General features: G+C 37.4%; 1 protein-coding gene across 6 annotated transcripts in view; it reads left to right on the forward strand.

Annotated features, from left to right (window-relative positions):
• Window positions 1-19619, forward strand: part of NTRK2 (neurotrophic receptor tyrosine kinase 2) — a 217519-nt gene that overhangs the window by 81542 nt on the left and 116358 nt on the right. For 2 of the 6 annotated variants that reach the window (XM_061456280.1, XM_061456282.1), the window contains exon 12: window positions 2547-2618. The exons of 1 other annotated variant lie outside the window; for it this stretch is intronic. In XM_061456280.1, the coding sequence (XP_061312264.1) occupies window positions 2547-2618 (72 nt within the window). Of the gene's footprint in view, window positions 1-2546; window positions 2619-12280; window positions 12350-13189; window positions 16584-19619 lie in introns of those variants that run through there. 3 more of the 6 variants (XM_061456283.1, XM_061456284.1, XM_061456285.1) reach the window with 3 other exon arrangements.

Consider the following 19619-nt stretch of genomic DNA (forward strand, 5'->3'; position numbering starts at 1 on the left):
CCCTCATAGAAGGCCACCAAATTGGTCAGGCAGGATTTCCCCTTAGTGAAGCCATGCTGGCTGTCACCAAGCACCTTGTTGATTTTCATGTGCCTTAGCATGCCATCCAGGAGGTTCTGCTCCAAGATTTTGCCAGGCACAGAGGTGAGACTGACTGGTCTGTAATTCCCTGGGTCATCCATTTTCCCCTTCTTGAAAATGGGGGTTATATTTCCCTTTTTCCAGTTGTCAGGAACTTCACCTGACTGCCATGATTTCTCAAATATGATGGCCAGCTGCTTAGCAACTCAATTTGCCAGCTCCTTCAGGACCCATGGGTGGATCTCATCAGGACCCATGCACATTCAGATTTTTAAGATTTTCTCGAACCAGATCCTCTCCTACAGTGGGCCCAAGGTCTTCATTCTCACAGTCCCTATGTCTGCCTTCCAAGACTTGGGTGGTTTGGTCAGAGCTTTTGCCAGTGAAGACCGAGGCAAAGAAGTCATTCAGAACCTCAGCCTTCTCCAAATCCTGTGCAGCCAGTTCTCCTGAGAGCTTCCTGAGGGGGCCTACATTCTCCCTAGTCTGGTTTTTATTTGCTATGTACTTGTAGAATCCCTTCCTGTTATCTTTAATACCTCTAGCTAAGTTTAATTCTAACTGGGCCTTAGCTTTTCTGCCCTGGTCCCTAGCTTCCCGGATAACATCCCTGTACACTTCCCATGCCACCTGTCCTTGCTTCCACTTATTATAAGCCTCTTTTTTCCTTTGAATTTTCCTCAGGAGCTCCTTATCCATCCAAGGAGGTCTCCTGGGCCTCCTGCTGCACTTCCTTCTGGTTGGGATGCAACACTCCTGAGCCTGTAGCAGGTGATCCTTGAATATCAACCAACAGTCTTGTGCCCCTCTGCCCTCTAGGGCTGTATCCCATGGAACCTTCCAAAGCAGGTTCCTGAAGAGGCCAAAGTCTGCTCTTTTGAAGTCCAGGGCAGTGAGCTTGCTGCACGCTCTTCTCACTGTCCTGAGGATCTCAAATTCGAGCATCTCGTGATTGCTGCATCCAAGGCTGCCCTAGAGAGTCACATTTCCAACGAACCCTTCCCTGTTGATGAGCACAAGGTCAAGCATGGCACGTCTCCTTGTCGGCTCCTCTATTACTTGCAGAAGGAAGTTGTCTTCCACACAATCAAGGAACCTCCTGGATTGCTTGTGCCGGGCCGTACTGTCCTTCCAACAGATGTCAGGGTGGTTGAAGTCCCCCATGAGGACAAGGGCCTGTGAGCGTGGGGCTTTTCCTATCTGTCTATGGAGTGCTTCATCCGCAGGTTCTCCTTGATCAGGCGGTCTGTAACAGATCCCCATGGTAATGTCTCCCATAGCTATATTCCCTTTAACCCTGTCCCACAAAATCTCTGTGGACTGCTCACCTGTCCCCAGACAGAGTTCCATACTCTCCAGCCTATCCCTAACATAAAGGGCAACTCCCCCTCCCCACCTGCCAGGCCTGTCTTTTCTAAAGACCCTGTAACCTTCCATTCCAACACTCCAGTCATAGGAGCCATCCCACTATGTTTGAGTCCTGCTATTTGGCTGTCACTTGCTTTTATATGTTTAGTTTCAGACATTGAATTTGTAATGTATGTCTAGGTCCGCTGACCACAGATCCATTGCCTTTGCATGTGAGTTCATTTTTTTATGTTGCAAAGAATACTTAGCACTCATATGTGAAAACTCAGGACAGAGAGGCTTGAATTTGCAGATATTTTGTTTATGTTCATTGTGAAGCCTCATGCTGAAATACCTTGGATTAGTTCAGGAGTTGTGGAAACCTGTTGTTTTGCTACACTGGTACCTCCCGTCTTACAGGAAGCAGCAAGCGAACACCAGGGTCTCTGGCACAACATATTCCTGGGAATAAGGAACAGGCCCAGGTGCTGAACAAGCTATTTTGATGTTAAGTCTTCTGAGGATTCTTTAATACAATGAAGTGATGAACTGGCTGTTAATGAATTGGGTTTTTTTTGGCTGTATATGATCCCCAGCAGCAGCAAAAGCTCCAGACAAAAAAAAACATAAACTCTGAGCAAAAAAGTGCTTTATGCAGTGTGACTAAGTAGTGACCCTTGACTTCAGTGGGGGTTATCTGTACATTAAGTTCATCTTTGCAGACCAAGGATATGCACTAAGAAGAACTTGGCCAGTGACTGAAGAATATTTTCTTACTGCTTATCGTAAAGCATGATATTATGATTTTTTCATAAAATCTTTAAGCTGTGCATATTTCTGTAGGTCCAAACCACATGTATAAGCTGTGTGTGGTAAAGTCCAGTCCTAAAAATACCAGTTAATAGTGACAGCCCTCCTCATGGTATAGACTTTTAAACTGTGAAAAATGTGAACTGGGAACAATCTAGGAGTATCACAATGGATGCTTTCTCTCCTGCAGAGTAGGGTGGAAAATAAAACAATTGGTGAAGAAATATAGATATGCAAAAAAGAGTAGAATTGGCAGTTGCAAAACAAACGCTTTACAATTGCATTAATGGTAATGCATTCCATTCCAGTTCATGATGAAGTAAAAGGAGTTGGTCTGGTAGATCAAATATGGCTTTCATTGCAAGACTGCGACAATGAAGGTGAGATGATACAGCAATTTAGACTCCTAACCTATAAAGAGCAAAGACTGTGTGGTTTTTAAATATGCCTGGTGAATTTGCAGAATTATTTATTCTTAGAACAGATGTCATTGTGAAACACTAAATTTGTTTTCAGTTATATTTTGGGAATGTATCTATCCTATTATGTTCATGTATACATAAATTTTTGGTCAAAAAATATATATGCAGTCCAAATTGTGAATAATTGATGATGCATGTTAGGTTCCCCTAATAATGTGGGAAATTCTTTTTGTGTAAATGTCAGGGCTTTGAACAGGACTTGAAAGGGATTTTATTCTATTGAAATATATGATAAATTGGGATGGACTAAACAACAGTGTGAGAATATAACTTGCTGTCTTGCTTTGCTCGTTACAAATACATTGTGAAGCAGTTGGTAAGAATCCATCTGGTATAAGCAAACACAGCTGTATATCTAGGGAAAAGTCCCAAATATCATGTTCAGACTGGTGTCTTCAGATGAATTTTTTTTTTATTTGTTTGTTATGTGTGTGTGGGGGTTAGTTTGTTCATTTTGTTGGTTGTTTTTTTTTGGGGGGGGGTGTATGTGTGTTCTGTTTTGGGTTTCGTTGGTGGTTTTTTTTGCTTTGTTTTGTTTTGTTTTGTTTTAATTTACTGACTTCTTTTCAATCATTGTCTTATTTTCCAGTCCAAACAAGAGTAAAATTACAAGAACTCTCAAGAACCTTTTAATACTTTTTTTCAGGCAGAATGTCAAAAATTGCTTTCTGTTCTATCAATATTGATTCATGGCACAAAGCCAAAATAATTAGAAGCAGCCAAATACCACGGGTTTGTGTCCTACATTAACAAAATTAGTACAATTATTTGCAAAGGAATTTAACCAGTTGCAATATCAGTATGAGTTTCACATTAGAGTCACCTCTTTCATTCTAATATCAGAAATAATTCAATTCTGTGTTATCTGTTATGTGGTCCCCCTGGAGAGTGGGCACAGTGTGTGGTTTGCGTGTACCGTATAATTTCACTCACTTTTGAGGCAAAGCACAGAAGTGTTTGAGGCTACCAATATGCTACCAAAGAAAATGGGGTCAGGATGTGTTCTATGACCCTTAGGGACAGGCATTGATTGTCTCCATATGTTTAAAACTCTTTCATCCTCAAATAAGTTGACCTCATACATACTGTGTATTGTAAATAGTTCCTGAGTCATGCTCTCCTTTGAACTATACTGGGACATTGTCTGGGAAAGAGCTATTTATCTTAGCCCAAAATGGTACCTTAATTTAATATAGATTAAATAGTTGTGGATAAAAAAGAAGATATGCCCTTGCTCAAGCCTGGGCTATGGTCTTTTTTTTTACTGACACAAATGTGCCCCAAGCCTATTTGTCTTTGAAGTCTTTAGCTTAATATGTGGGCCTGGAAGCAACTAGTCTTGCACATCCCATTTACACTGAAGTGTTTTTGGCTTGTTAATTACTGTTCATGTCTTGTGTGTCTGTTCCCCATCTAAATACACAAGTTTGCTCTGGTGGGGTGGAGTCATTCAGGCTCTATTTTGCAGCAGCCTTGCTCTAAGTAAGTCTGAGTTGATTTTCTAGGAGGAAGATGGGGAGGTGGGGATGAGACGGAAACCCCTTCTCATGAAAGGAAAACAGGTCTAAGCTCTATTGCTGATTGTTTCTGCAGTGGTAGTAGCACAAATGAGAGTATCTGGCAGTGCTGGCAGCATTGTGACCAAAGTTTTGCCTGGTTCCAGGGACTCCTAACCTGTGACTGTTGCAGGCTGGGACCTGTTTGTTTTCTGGAGCCTGAAGGTAGGCAGTCATTCAGTTTGCCTGACCAAACAAGAGCCTGGCATATTGGCTTGGCTATTTATTGACTGAAAAGGCAAGGAGATCCAAGGAGCTTGGATTTCTTAAAAGAGTGCTGTTAGGGGGAATTGTCACCAAGTAAACATCAATCTCCCTTCTTTCAAAAGAAATATCTCTTATTTCAAATGCATTTAATGCATTTTCTTAATTCTCTCTGTAGAAAGAGAGAAATTCAGAAGGCACACTTTGGCAACGCTACAGAAATAACTGAGCGATAGCCCCATTCCTTTTCTGGTTCTGTTCCTAACAGATTTACATGGTAGTAATATGTCTGGGAGTGTTTTACTTTGGTTGGGTAAGAGACTGGGACTTTGTCCACATTCACAGAGCGAGGAAGGATATTTCCATTGCTGTTCAAGCAGCTTGGTAATTTCTCAGGGCCTCAGTTGCAGCAGACAATAAGGATTCAAATAGGATCTATAGTACACTGTGTGCCAGCAGCTCCAGTTGCAGGAACACAGTTTCAAGTAAAAGAACTTACTTGAACCTTACTTCCCTTACTTACCTTGCCCCTTACAACCCTTACTTTCTTGCTAATAACCTAACCTGGCAGTTAGGGGAATAAGTAACTAAACATTGTATCCATATAAGCTCATGTCTAATTTATTTCATGCTAATTAAGTTTATAATTACATGGTATCATTTAATAAAATTGTTTACTTTTACCTGTAAAGTCACTGATGGGGCTTTTCGGCTGTAATTTAGGTGCATTTAACCTTTTAAATATGGTGTTTCTTCTGTTGAAATGTGCTGTAAGAGGTAGTGTTCAGAAATGCAAAGAGTGGGAGCTTTCCTTTTTCCTATGACCATTTTCCTTCTCCATTCCTTGGTGTATCCTGTGAAGGGTGATTGATCCTTTGAATGGAGATGCATTTTGTTCCCATGTAAAACTGAGAACTGAGTGAAGCAAACCAAGGCCAGACTGGAGTAAATGCACATTATTTTCACTTTAGCTCCAAGCAGCTGTGATACAGGAGGCTCAACCTGCTTCATTTAGTACTGTCTTGTGCACTATTTTTCCTTTACAATACTCTCCATTTTCTGTGTTTGGGAGGAATCAGAGGGACATTCACAGCCAAACAGTGTCTTTGGTGTGATTCCATTTTACTGCGGTATCTAGGAGAAAGAAAAATCCCTGGAGTCTTGGAAGAGGTGTAGAACCTGAATGTATATATTTCTAGCTGCCTGAAAAATGTGTGCCAGACTTTTAGATGGCTTTTTAGGAGTATAAATCCAGGCTATGAGGTTCATGAGGAAACATCCCATATCTCACCCTTCTCGTCCACCAGAGTGCATGTACTGCTGTGGAGGAGGACTGGTATAGATTAGGTTCAGTGGAAGGCAACTATAAGATGTCTCTTCTCTGTGCTGTGACATTAGGATTTGTGGTAAGAGATAACTAGCATGGCATGTCTTAATTTTTCTGTCAGAAGAGAATTTTATGGAGCAAAAGAGTAACTGGCTAGCTGGGATTTGGCTCTTGGTGGCTTGCTATCAGTCCATTGTCATGATGATTGACCACAAAAGGATCGATATTTTTGCTGCATGGAAGTGCATGAAGTGACTTTGAAGGAAAGCAGCTGAAATTAATGAAGTAAAAAAAAAATAAAAACATTAGTGTTTTACTAGAGGTACTCAGTGATTAGGATTAGCATTTTCTAAGAAGTATTCAGGCATCACAGACTCAATGTAAGAAATGAAGTTATAGAAGTTATAGAAATGAAGCTGGAGAATTGCTCAGTAGCAACTATGAGCCTGTAAAAATCAAAGAAGTTAATATTGTTGTAAGGCAACAGTAAGTAAAATAATCCCACTATAAGCGAATATATAGGATATAGTACCATAATTTGTATTGTACAGGAATAAAAACAGTATTTCCCAAATTTGTATATAAAAACTGTTTTGAAAGTTCTTGTCAAAAGGCCATATATTGAAAATGTGGAATATCTATTCATCCTTGGAATTATGCAAACTAACATGATGGCAGAGTTGACTTCAATATTTAGCTAGAGAAAGAATAGTTTTAAAATTGACATTGATTCTGTTTTTCAAAAGGGTAAGACTAGATTATGATGTGTCCTTCATGTGATCTGATCTTTTTTGTGGCTGTAACTGGCACTTGTCAAAAATATCTGTGTAGTAACATTTCTGTATTTTACATGCATACCAATGAGTGTATTAAACACAAATTCTAGGGATATCATAAGGCAAACAGCCTTTTTTCTTAATAGCTTCTACTTTTCAAGTACCAGCAGAAAGATCTGAGAAAGCGTTTCTTGATAAGTTGATTGATCTCTAAGGCATACAGTGTTTCATGCAAATGAAGTGTAAAATAACCTGCAGACATCCGTGTTTTAAAATGGGCATGCAGATAGTAATTGCTATGTCCTTTTCTATGATTTGGGTTTCTATTAATGTCTGTTTACTGGGGTTTGGGGGGAACTGCTGTTACTGCAGAGTTCTGTTTTATAGTCTGAACAGTTGCTTAGTCACACTCTCTCTTTTTCACTTTAACCTGTCCCTGAATTAGAAGTTGTGCAAGATATATGCACTGACTAGGTCTGAGCACTGGTGGTTTGAGCTTCAGATTTTAATGTCCTTGACTCTCACTAATCAATAGCAAGCAAAACAACTGCAGCACCAGCAGTAATGCTGTAAAATGAAACGTCTGTTGGATATCATGGTGGAAGACATGAAGGTAATGACTCTCCTTGAGAAAGCTGCAATATTTTCTCCTTAAGAGTGCTGAAAACAAATGTTTCATTTTCTGCTGTCTGCTTGGAAAATGAGAACATCTTTCAATGTACCATACTGGGAAATAAAATAAAAACTCCAAATCAAACTAAGGAAAAACAGATTAATGTATTAAAAGTGATCCTGTAATCAGTGTACAGAACTGTTAGCCAAAAATATTTTTTTTGCATCTAAAATGCTGAATAGACAGATCAAGTTTTGCTTTCTTGGTTCTATATTTCACACTGAAAACAGCTTTATAGGGTTATATACTGAAGTACATAAAATTCTGTTTGACCCCCTTTCTTATTTTATGAACTTGTAGATCAATGAAACAAACCATTAAATAGATTGAATGCTGCCTGCTACACTAATATTAATGGCTCCAATTTTATTAAGCCCATTTGGAAATCTCATATAGGTGGCCGTATCCATAAAATGACAAACTATATTTCCTCATCTTTGGAGCATAAATTTAAATATTAGATATTAGTGATAGTGAAAAAGAAATCTTTCTGAGATACTGCAGAATTTTGAAGAACTGTAAAGGAGAACAAAATTTCTGAAGTTTTGAGTTGCCATAAATATTACTGAGATTAATGACATTGTACCGCGTACTGCCTTCCTGTTGTTGTAGGCAACTGGAGCACGTAAGAGGGCCAAGACTTTTCATCTTGATATTGAACTTCATGGAATAGACTGTTTAACCTCTTCTGGTCCTAGTTCTTCCAATTACTAAGTAAATTCTGGTCTGAAAAGAAAGATTAATGTGAAATTCAGATCCAGATTTTTTTGGGAATCCTTGACTTCTAACTGAGAGTTAAGTTAAGAGTGTGTCCAGGTCTTTGTGGCTTTAGGTCTTTGGTTTTCACTTGTTTGTCTTTTATCCAAGCTTTTATCTTTAGGTATGAAAAGTAATATTTGCATATGCCATTAGATCTCTTGACGACTTGAATGAAAAATACTTAGTGCCACATGGACTAAAAGTAGTGTTTAGAAATAAGAAGTTGCATTAAATGTTTGTTACTGGGCTCTGAAACACAAGGCAGTAGTGAGCCTGCTGCAGGCAAAATATGGAAAATCCTAAAAAAAATTATGGATTTCTTCAGATAACTCTATCTTCTTGCTGTGAGGAAAGACACACTACCATGTGCTACAACCATTCTCCAGAAACCAGGACCCTCTTCTTACTTTCCAATAAAAATGAGGTGACATTTGGTCCTCAATTGGCCACAGCATTAGCCAGAGCTGCTTTTTGGAACAGTGGCTCAGACCCAAGAAGCAAAAAAAACTAGGAATGAATTATCTCATTTAATTTTCTACTTGAAACCAGAAAATGACAAATATGATACAAATACCTTTTTAGGTAACACATCTTTTTGCTTTTCTCCCTTCCACTCAGCAGTTTGAGCTTTCCCCATATAAATCATTCATTGTTCATTTAAAAAGACCAGAGATACATGTTGTATTGTGCTTGATTTCTCCAAGCTGGAGAAAGTGAAAATGTTAATTAATCTTCATTTCAAAATACTCTGTTTAGATCAAGGCCCCAGGTAACATTCTGCTTAAGGTAAACCACATGTACTTGGTGAAGAGAGAAGGTGTAATGAGACTTAACATCATAGAAACTTTTGGTTGCTCTTTTGTTTGTGTTTACCTTGAATGCTTGGGTTTATATATATAAACTCCAAATTTATGCAAGTCATATGTAAAGAGTAGGATGTGAGTATATGAAACAGTTTTAAATTCAGTTAAGTCATCATTACAGGAAACTATTATTTACTCTGGCAGAGTTTAGGTCAGGTTTGTAATGACCAAGAAAGTTTGACTGCAGACCTCCAGCTCATCGGAATGCAGTATCTCAAATTCTGTTTGGTTGAAAAGGATTTCAAGCTAAAATTTATCACCTTGCTTTGTGAAAAAGTTTAGAAGATGACTATGTCATAACATTTTCCTTCCTGAATGATTTAGGTGAAGGCTTGTAGGGAGTATAGCCAGTGAGAAGGCATGTGATTGAGATTGTTTGGAGCAGGTAGAAATTGAGCCCATGGATATGTGACTATCTCCATAACAATGATGTTCCCAAATATGGCAGTGCATTAGATATTATGAAGCCATTAACTGCTCCATTCTGTGTTGCATGCTGGGTAAAGGAGAGAAAAAAATGGGCTTCATTACATGCAAAAAGGAAAGCTTATGAAAAGCTCTTTTTTCAGAATGCATTCAGTATGTTAAAACATGGGGGTTTACTATTATACTTTCCTTTTTATGCTTTCTTCTCTAATGACAGAAAAGCTAAAAACTATTAAAGGTCTTAAAAGGCATTTTATCCAGTTCCTAATGAGAGTGAACTCATTGGAAGTTACGGGTCATCCAGTGCCTGAGACACAGGTCTAAACCCTCAGTGATACTTCCAGAAAGCCAATTGTAGACTAAAAACAATCCTCAGTGTTGGTTCAACTGGATCTACATTAATAGCATAATTCAAATTTCACTTGCTGTAGCACATTCTCTTTGTGGGAGAGCATTTGGACTTAAATTTGTTGTCCCTGAAATAGTGTATTGCAAAATCAGTATGATGTTTAAGACTAATAATGAATGCAGTGTTCACTTCAGAACTCTCTGAACGAAGAGCTAATATTGGAAATAAAGTATCAGCAGGTTACATTTTAAACTACTTATAATTTTCTTTATTGTCTTGGACACATTTGCATCTCAGAGAGACAGATACAAAATGTTCCCTTAAAAGATGAATGAAGTACTGTCATTCCTTGTACAGGGATACTTTTTTTCTCTCTTTCACTTTTATTTTGAGTTTTTTATTTTTATTCTTTAGTGTACTTTCCTCTGTAAGTCTGAGTGGCAGCTTACATAACAGCAGTGTTGTTTTTTTTTTTTTAAATATATATTAAACTCAGAATCCAGTGCCCTGGCAGTAACTCAAGCCAAAATCAGGCTTTGCCTCAACCTGCCTTACTGACTCCTTTTGAACTCTGAGAAGCCGGATGAGAAGCTGGCAGTTAGGACATGAGAAATCGTCTTTTAAATATCCAGTGCCCATTATTTTTTGCCTCTATTACCTCAGAGACTCCAAGTAGTCAGAGATCTAGTGTACAAATTAGTTCAGATTGCCTGCTGCTTAATGGGTTTGCAGCTTTTTCTGCTTTCCCCGGAGCTATTTTTTCAAAGCATTTGTGTTCAATTTCTGCATCTTTATATTTCAATCCTTTTTTCTTGCTCCATTTCACCTGTGTCCTGTCAGAAGCTTCGTAACCCCCCCACCATTTTTCTGTATTTCTATGTCCTTTCCCTCTCTACATACTTTACCTGGTTGCTTTCCATGTTTCAGCCAAGGAAGTCAATATACTTTTCTTTATGGTCTTTAAAACATGTTTATTGCGATTAATTCTTGTGCCTTCGAGTTCTGGACTTGCAGGACTCCCTCATGGGCTTTTTGACACCTTTAGACTATTTAAGTCCTTGGTCTGAGGCTTCTTCCATACTGGTTGCTTTAGACATCACTGTTGACTACTAGAGTTACTAATATACATACAGATGCAGCTAAGAATATAAACAGATCTATTGCCTACATGTGTCTTACATACTACTGTACACTAAAAAGTAGTTCATCAATTAACAACTTCTTAACTGAAAATTCAGAGGTGACTTTAAACACAGGAATGTGGTTTCACTGTGATTGCAGGAGATTGGGTAAGGAACAAACTAAAAGGCCAGAAAACTTTCATTTGCAGCAATTTGCTTTAGTGCTAAAATGTGTAGATCTGTGTTTTTATGTAAATACTTCTGTCTGTCCTTTGACTTAGTCTCCAAGCAAGTATGGAATCTCACAAACTTAGGAGAACAAAGCTCCACAAAGGAGGTCTGAACAGCCTAGGAAATTCAGAAGGAAGGTAGCAACCATGCAGTAGCTTTCAGTTCTAGACTGCTGAAACCCTGATGGTGCTTCTCATTTTCCATCTAACCTGTAATGTCCAAGTGTCCTCAGAAAATTACTTAAGAAATAATGATTAACCATAGTGACTCAGTAAAAATACTGAAGAAAGTCCTGGAAAAGCCTGCAGAAAAGGATCCCCAGTCTTCCTCAAGCTCTGTTGTATGGAGTTTGCATGTGCATATACAGTCACGAAGGTCAACATATTTTACAGCTGTACATTTTCTTGACATTACAGTAGGTTTTTAGGGCTGTGATGTTAATATTGCTTGATGAACTGAATTTTCAAGGGTACAGTTTTGATTTTTAATTCTCCCAGGTATTTCATGGTATGGCAAAACAATATTAATTCATTTCAAGATGTTTTATTTATGTGAGAGGAGGCAGTAGAAGGACCCAAATAATGTCAGATTCAGTAAGAGCACAGATTCCAACAATAATGTTGTGTTCCTTTCAAGTTCTCAAGATGCTTATCACTACATGTGGGTATGTCCATAATAAACTCATTTTCTCAATGTGAGTCTAGTCTACAAACTTCCTCTCTAGGCAAAACAGCCCCCTACAAGCCTAGCTGTTCTGAAATGATGCTCACTTCAACTGATATTCTATTTTTTCTGTGAATTACCCAGTTCCCTTTTTTTTTTTTCTTAACACCTTACACTAAACCTTATCAGTTATTTCAGAGAAAAGGAATTTTGCCACACCCTTTTGGAAATGTGTGGTGGCTTAAAGCTAGCATGTTCAGCTTCTGAGTGTGCCATTATCAACTTCCCGGGTAGAAGTACTAGGAGTGCCTCAAGGTTTGAACAAGCAAGAAAATGCAATGTAAATGAATTAGTCATAGTTACTTAATTACTAACAGTCAAATTCAACTTCTCTTGAAACTGATAATTTAAATCCCATTCATTGAAACAAATAAAGATTTGGCTCTGAATTGTTGTTTAAAGTGAGCTGGAATACGGGTAATCTTTCACTCTTTATAAACATTGAGAACTTACTGAAACAAGATAAAAAAATAACCAAAACCAAACAAAAAAAGTACTACTGATTGCATTTGGTACCATTCTCACTTTTTTTTTTTTCCCAAATGTCATTAGAACAAGTAATGGTGACTGTCAACAGTGATGTACATAATAACTCAACTGCATCAGATACCAGCAGACTGGGTAAGACAATGCTGTTCTAGGAAATATTTATGCTATAGTCAGTTGTATTTCATACAAGGCCAAACAATAGCCTTCTTCCCAGTTCTTAGCCTTAGACAGTTATGTAACCCTGGGGGGATGGGTTTCCCCTTCATCTCAAAAAGAATTTTTTTTGATTTTTACTTGCGTTTCCAAGTGCCATCATCACATTTAGTTGTTGATTTTTAAGTTCCTGTTGAAATTTAGAAACAGTAAATTTTAAGGTAGTTAACTATTGTTTCCACCAGCTCCACTTGTTTTCTGCTGGTTCAAAGCAACTTAACAATGTTAAGAACAGGAGTCTATTTCGAGCAGGCAGAAAGAATGATGTGCACAGAGGTAAGCCTGAAACAAAGAAACAGAGGAACCTGGTGTTGTGCTTCTAGTGTGGTGTAGCAGGGTTCCTTTCACTTTGTTTGTGGACCAGACCTAAGACAGAGAATTTCATTGTGCACCCAGGCTTGTTCACCGTAACCCTTTGCACAAGGCAGCACACCTGGCTGGGATTTTTCTGACCCATGCATGCTACAGTCCCTTGTTGGAGAATTCTAGATTTATTTCATTACATCTAGATAGGAATATTTTGATATGTTAAAGATACTAATTTTTAGTTAATGAATGAAATTGTTGGCCACAAGATAGAGCTAATGTTGTCATTTTCATAAATTCATATAGTTTTTATTTAACATTATGTATGTTTTAAATGCATTTTATGTTTATGTGTTTGATTGTCAAGTATTTGTTTGTGTTTGGACATTCTTATTAATTTGTCTTTTTTTTTAAAAAAGCATGATTTCTCACATTTTATTTTGTTTCTTTTAGGTTTTGTTTTATTTCATAAGATCCCACTGGATGGGTAAATGAAATAAGGAAAAGATGAGAGAGGGGCTGTTGTGCTTGTGGAAGCTGTATGCTGCACATTAGGGAGTGGACAGTGTTCTTGCCCTGTGAAGTGCCACCACCCTTGGACTTCTCTTTTAGACATTGTCTGTGTTTGGAGAACTGTAGAAGTACATTCAAATCAGTAGCTGGTTTTGCAAGAACAGGGTGAAGCCAATGCCCGAGGCAGCTATAAAACTCAAGAAAGACCAGATATAAGCTATCATACTCTTTTCTATTGCCTTGTCCCCACTGTGTCTTCCAAAATGACATTGAGATCAAATTGCAATATACTGTTTCCTCTGTCAATTTTTTTCTGATGAACTTAACTGGAAAGATGTTGTTTATAAATAATATTTATCAAAGGTGAACTGCAAAGTTGCTTTTATTTTTTATTGCATTAGTGGCTCTGCAAAACTTCAAATGCCTAATTTGAGTGTGTGTGTAAACTCACTGATTTCAGTGGGAATGCTCACATCCTTGAAGTTAAGTTCTTTTCAGAGTGTGGCCTTCAATCCTGAAGCAGTAAATTGCAGAGCTGGCCTTGCAAATCTTATTTATGTATGTAGTTCCCCTGACTTTACCAGGAAGATGGACAGTACGAGCTGTATACAGAAAGGTGGCAATACTGTTTGTTAGTGCGTCTGGGTATTGAACCAGTGCCATCAGTTACAGATTCAGTTAGGTAGTGCTTATTCAATATAGCCCATAAGTTTGTGTGAGTGTACAAATCTTTAGCAGGCTGGAATGCCGATTCTGAGCCAAGAGCAAGAATAACAACGCTATACACTTAGTCCTTCAGACTGTATGCTTACAGGCATATTTAACTGTTCATGTTTAACCGTGGAGTATACTTCAGCATATGTTTCAGCATACTTCAGAGGAAAGGCTGTTCTCTTCTGAGGAGAGTTATTATAACAAATAAAGCTAAGCAAAGACAATTTTGCAGGAGAAGGGACTGCATTTAGATACACTGCTAGACATTCACTTTCATGCTATTTAATTATCAAACCCTGAGTTTGTACTTTGATCTTTTCAGTTTAGAGAATCATTGTAAGAAAGATAAAGTTTCTAGTGTTTTAACTGAGAGTTAACTACAAAGGTGGGCAGCAAAAAAATGGGATAGATGGTTACATTTCTATGCATTTTGATTATATTTATGAGCTATGTTTTGATTTTAATTCCATACAATTACAGTTAGTAAAAAAGGAAAGTTTTTTCTCTTCTGTATGCACTTTTCATTGGTTTTGCAATTTAATTTCATCCATTTTCACTCTTCCATTGAAACACTGTTGTCTTTTCTTTCACTGTAGTCTCTTACAGCATACACCATCCTTCTGTCAAGACAATACTGTCTTGACTATTTTGCTCTAACTCTGTGTAGTTACTTGCTTTATGCCTTTTAAGACCCTCAGTGCTTCAGTTTTTTCCTTGTATTTTTTTCAGTCTCTCACATCCAAGTTTCTTATTCCTACTGTGCTCAAGTTTTAGAAATATCCTTATTAGTCAAGAAATATGTCTACATTTGCATTCTTCTAGGCCTGTGTAGTGAGCTATATTCTTTCTCTTGCACTGGCTAGGGAAGAGGAGTTGCAATTGCTAAAGTGTTTTCTTACCTTCTGCCAAATCTGTCCCAAAGATGTGTTCTTGTCCCTACGTTCAAGAAGAGGATGGAACATGGAACTGAAAGTCTACTGATGACTAGCAATTGTGGTGTTGCCCTGTACATACTGTGATGACCTGGGGAGGGATGGCAACAATTAAGGCTGTCCATCATAATTACTGTTTGATGTTAGACATGAACAAGTGTTGTGCTGGTCCTCAGAAACAATATTAGGAATGTCTGCTTTTTTTCCTTCTTGATTCTATGTGGATATGGTCTTGTCTTACTTTAGAGAGATACTAACTTTCTCTTCAGAGTTCTTTTTCTCTTTTAACTTTCCTTTAATTATTTTCTTCACATACTTCTTGCTTACACATGTATCTCTCCTATTAAGATAAGGTCTCATAACACTGAGCAGATTCTAAATCAATGGATAATTGTTTAGGTCAGCAATATTTGAACTGAAGTCAGTGGAGTTACATTAAATGTCAGTTGGATCATGAGCAGAGCTTGATCCAGTAGCCCAGATTCTAGTCTTCGCTTTTGCTGGGACAACGTCAGCATATTTGTTGTGTATTCACATTTTATTGCCAAATAAATGAGGTGAGAATTTGAACCTTTTTTTTTTTCCGGAAGGAAAAAGGCAAACTTGCAGAGCTGGAATTTGGCAGTTAATTTTTGAAATATTTAATTAAAAAGGTAGTTCTTTCTGATTCATAATATTTATATGCATAACTGTGCACAGTTATTCATTGGGGATTTTACATAGTTTTTTTTGTAATTTATTGTGTAGCACTTTGCAGTTCATCTTTATGATATAGAGTAGGTTTGACCTTCAAATATTTCAGCGTGTACTGACACAGTATTTTGGATTTTATGTAATCATGGAGATAACTTTAATAAACCACAACTGATTTATGCACCAGTGAAATATATATATATTTATATATATATATTAGAATATCTTTCTTACATATTTTGTACTGTATCTTATATATTAGCCACTCAGTGCACTATTACTTGGAGCAGATATTCACAGAACTGTATAGATTACAGCATGTGATTTGTTGCTAATAATGTCTTAATGCAGATGTTTAATGATTGGTGGAAAAAGACAATTTGTTTCTAAAATGGTTTATTTTCAGTACGCGGACAGAGCCTCTTGAAGCTAACGGAGCTAGTTTTAACACGGCAATTATAGCACCCACTAGCTCCTGTCTTTCAGCTTGATTGTAAGTGACATTGCTTGTAACTGCAGAGATTCTGATCTGCCCAAATGGTATTGGTTTGCAAAGGGCTCCATTAATTACAAATTCTTGACCTCCTTAAAATAAAGTGAGACTGAAACTAAGACTTATGCAGGAACCATTAACATGGTAAAAGTTGCTGGACATCCAGGATTTGACATTTAAAAGCTTTTATATTGTTTTGCTGAGCAATAAAAAAGGCTATGGAAATGTCTAAAGCCAGAGTTGCTGTTTTTTTCACTGAAAAATATAAAGACATGAAACTAAAATTAAAGCATATTTCTAATGTTCTGCTAGAAAGGGTGTATTTATCCTGGAATTTACTTTAAATTGACATTTAATATACTCAGAGAAGTATTGAGATAAGCTGTTGAGCAGTTAGATGGGCAAATTAGTTGGTGGACTGAAGAGAAAGCAGTGCTTGTGGTATTATGGTGTGAGACAACACGTACCATCCAGTCTGTTAAATAAACTTGTTCATGTTGAATTTGGTGGAAGTTTGACCAGTGACCAGGTTTATGTTACAAACAAGCGCATTATACCCAGGCAGAATCCAGGGTCTGTGCTGCGCTTGCTGCAGCTGCGTGCCATGCCAAGCAAGCTGGGGGCCCTTGTGAAGGCTATTCCCGCAGAAGGATATTTGGGAAAGTGTCTTTATTTTGACTGGGGTTGTGAGAGCTTATTGCCAGGGCAGATAGAGGCTGCTGTGACACACTTTCATGGCAAAATGTGTGTGTCTGAGTACCCTAACCCGTGCAAGGCAGTCCCCAAGCTTTGCACTGCCTTTGACTACCAACTGGATCTCTCCGAGTCAGCAGTGAAGAAAACATTTCAGTGGGATCAAGATCCTTGGGGGCAGCAGACAGTGTCAGGAAAACCTGTGGACGGTTGGTTGGAAATAATTCTGCTTCAAATAGTTCTCTCTGGAATTGCTCTTTCTTTTTTGACTGCTAGCGGAAGCACTAGAATTCTATTTTTTTTCCTAGGGTGCAGCCAATTCATAAGCACAAGTTTTCAAAGATTAAAAGAGTTATGGAAGTTTGCCATGTAGGAGTGACCATTAAACATCCTACTGGCTCTTTATGCAACAGAATTCATGCAAATGTCCAGTTTCTCAGTTGCTTCATCTGGCCATCCATGATAAATCCAAAACTGAATTATCAGAAGGAAGACCAGCACTTTGTTTGCAGCTGTTTGAATGCTTAAAACTTGCAAATGGTTTGTAAAGTTGGAAGCCATTACCAGGCAAGTAAAAAAAAAAAAAAAAAAGATCCTTTCCAATATCTTCTTAATTCAGACCTCTTTTATGGTTACATATTTAACATTTGAAATAACTGGAAATTATTTTTAGTATTTTTTTTTTCTTCATCTTCTTCCTCATTATTCTCTCTGGCTTCTTCTTTTTCTTCCGAATTTCAGTGGTCCTGTCTTCTCTTCTGTTTGAGAGAGAGCTTCATATCCTCCTTTGCGAGCTGTGGTAAGCTTTCTTCTCCATAGGGTACAAATATTCAGGATCTTTGAATATCCTTTCCATCATTATCTGATGGTGCGAAATACTCCAGATTTTACTGTAGGCCCATGTTGCACCAGATTTTGTCATCTGACCTCCACAGCAAGAGTCTGTGGGTGTATTTGGAAGTATTTAAAGTTATGAATACAGCATTATAAGGATCACAGTACATTGATACTATTTATTTTACATGTTTCACAGCCCATTTCGTTGTCCCAGTTCCATGGGAATGTGTATCCCCAAACTTTTGAAGATGGCTTCCATTTGTTCTGGGGTTTTTTTTGTACACACAATTAAATCTTCTGTGAAAATAGAAAATGATGCATTAATTGGAAATAAATATAGCTGTTTAGTTATAAACAAACTTGTAGTTACACAAGCATGTAGACTGTTTGAGTGACCTTGTAGAAGATGTTACTGTCTTTTAACGAAACCTAAAGGTTAAGTGGCTAACTTATGTTCATCAAAAAAAGGCAGATCAAAAGAGATACAGACATGCCATATGCTTGTAGTTGTAATAGCATTTTTCCATTATTAGCTATACTTTTGTGGCTGCTTGGAGTATGGTGGGTAACCATGTGTGTCCTGGCCTGAAGTAGAGTTGCAGTCAGTGTAGATCCAAATTGCTTTCATTTTGAACAAGGCAATTCCCCTACAGTCCCTGGAGTCAGCAATTCACAGCAGTGTTACTAAGCAGATTATGACTTAATATAGGAGGAAAATCCCTTCATCACATCCACATTTTCACTGTAACTTTGTTCCTTGACTGGAATGACAAGAACAACTATATAGGATTTCAGGGAGCTATCTGATGTTCAAGCAAGTAGGGGTTGAAGTCAAGGCTTTGTTGTGATGACTTTGATTTTTCGCTGATGGTAAGCAGTGTAGGGCTCATGCCTCAGGCATGCCTACAACACTGGAAAAAAAATCCTGATTTTTTTCCTGTTTTTTTTTTAATTTAATTTATTTTGTTTTGCTTTGCTTTTTAACACAGCTGTTTTAACTGATATTACTGGCTTTACTAGTGTGAGAGGATAATCGGGCTGCCATGCTACTGCACAAACCTGAGAACAGAGTCTTAGGCAAATACTTTGAAATGTATTGTCTGTGTTCCTTGTTCTTTCTTGGATATCAAGTTCAACTTAAAAACAGGAAAAGAGTCATTATGTTGGTTTCAAAGTATAGAACATATGGACTTTTTACTAAAATTTATTTTTCACATGTTCAGAAAAGTAGTATTCTAAATGACAAACAATGCCTCCTACCGTAACATAAACTTGTTAAAAAAAAAGTTTGCTGCAATCCATCAGCAAGCTATGAATCTTCTATCTCTCTCTTCTAATTCTTCATGTTGAATCAGTTTTATATTTCCTGTAAATAACAATCATTGTTTTTGTTCCCAAGTAATAGTTTAGATAATCTATATTTACAAAAAATGGACTTGATCGATAAACTTAACAGGCCAACAAAGTTTTATAATTCATTATCATTGTATTGTGTCTTTCACTCTCTGTAAATTGATTGCATCTAGAATTTCATTAGTTATTGTGCAGTGTATTGGAAGATACATGAATCTTGGAGGTCATCACCTGTTATCTGCTGATATAAATGTACTTATTGTTGCTTTTGTTTTCTGATAAACAGTGAGATTTAACTCCTTAATTATTTTTTTTAAAGCATCTTGAATGGTTATCCTATTTAAAAAATACCTTTCCCCAACTGCTTCTAATAGTTTTATTTCTATTTAATTTAATTTAAATATATGTGTTTAGCATATATATATTCAATTTAGAATTTAGATCAGATGTATTTAGATCAAATGACTACATATTCGGCTGTTTGCCATAAGCGAAACCAGCAAGTTTTATATGTCAGGGCATGCTTCATCTACTCAGAACTTAAAATAGAAAAAGTTGGTAGGTTGAATACTCAAGTAAGCTGTGCTGATTTTCCAAACTATTTTGAGGAAACATCAGCGCTGCGATTTGAAGGGTGTGTTTGCTTTGCAACTTC

Source organism: Pezoporus flaviventris, unplaced genomic scaffold (genome assembly GCF_033815535.1).
Source record: "Pezoporus flaviventris isolate CSIRO_AGI_PZ_B2104156 unplaced genomic scaffold, CSIRO_AGI_Pfla_v1 ptg000022l, whole genome shotgun sequence".
Taxonomy (NCBI): Eukaryota; Metazoa; Chordata; class Aves; order Psittaciformes; family Psittacidae; genus Pezoporus; species Pezoporus flaviventris.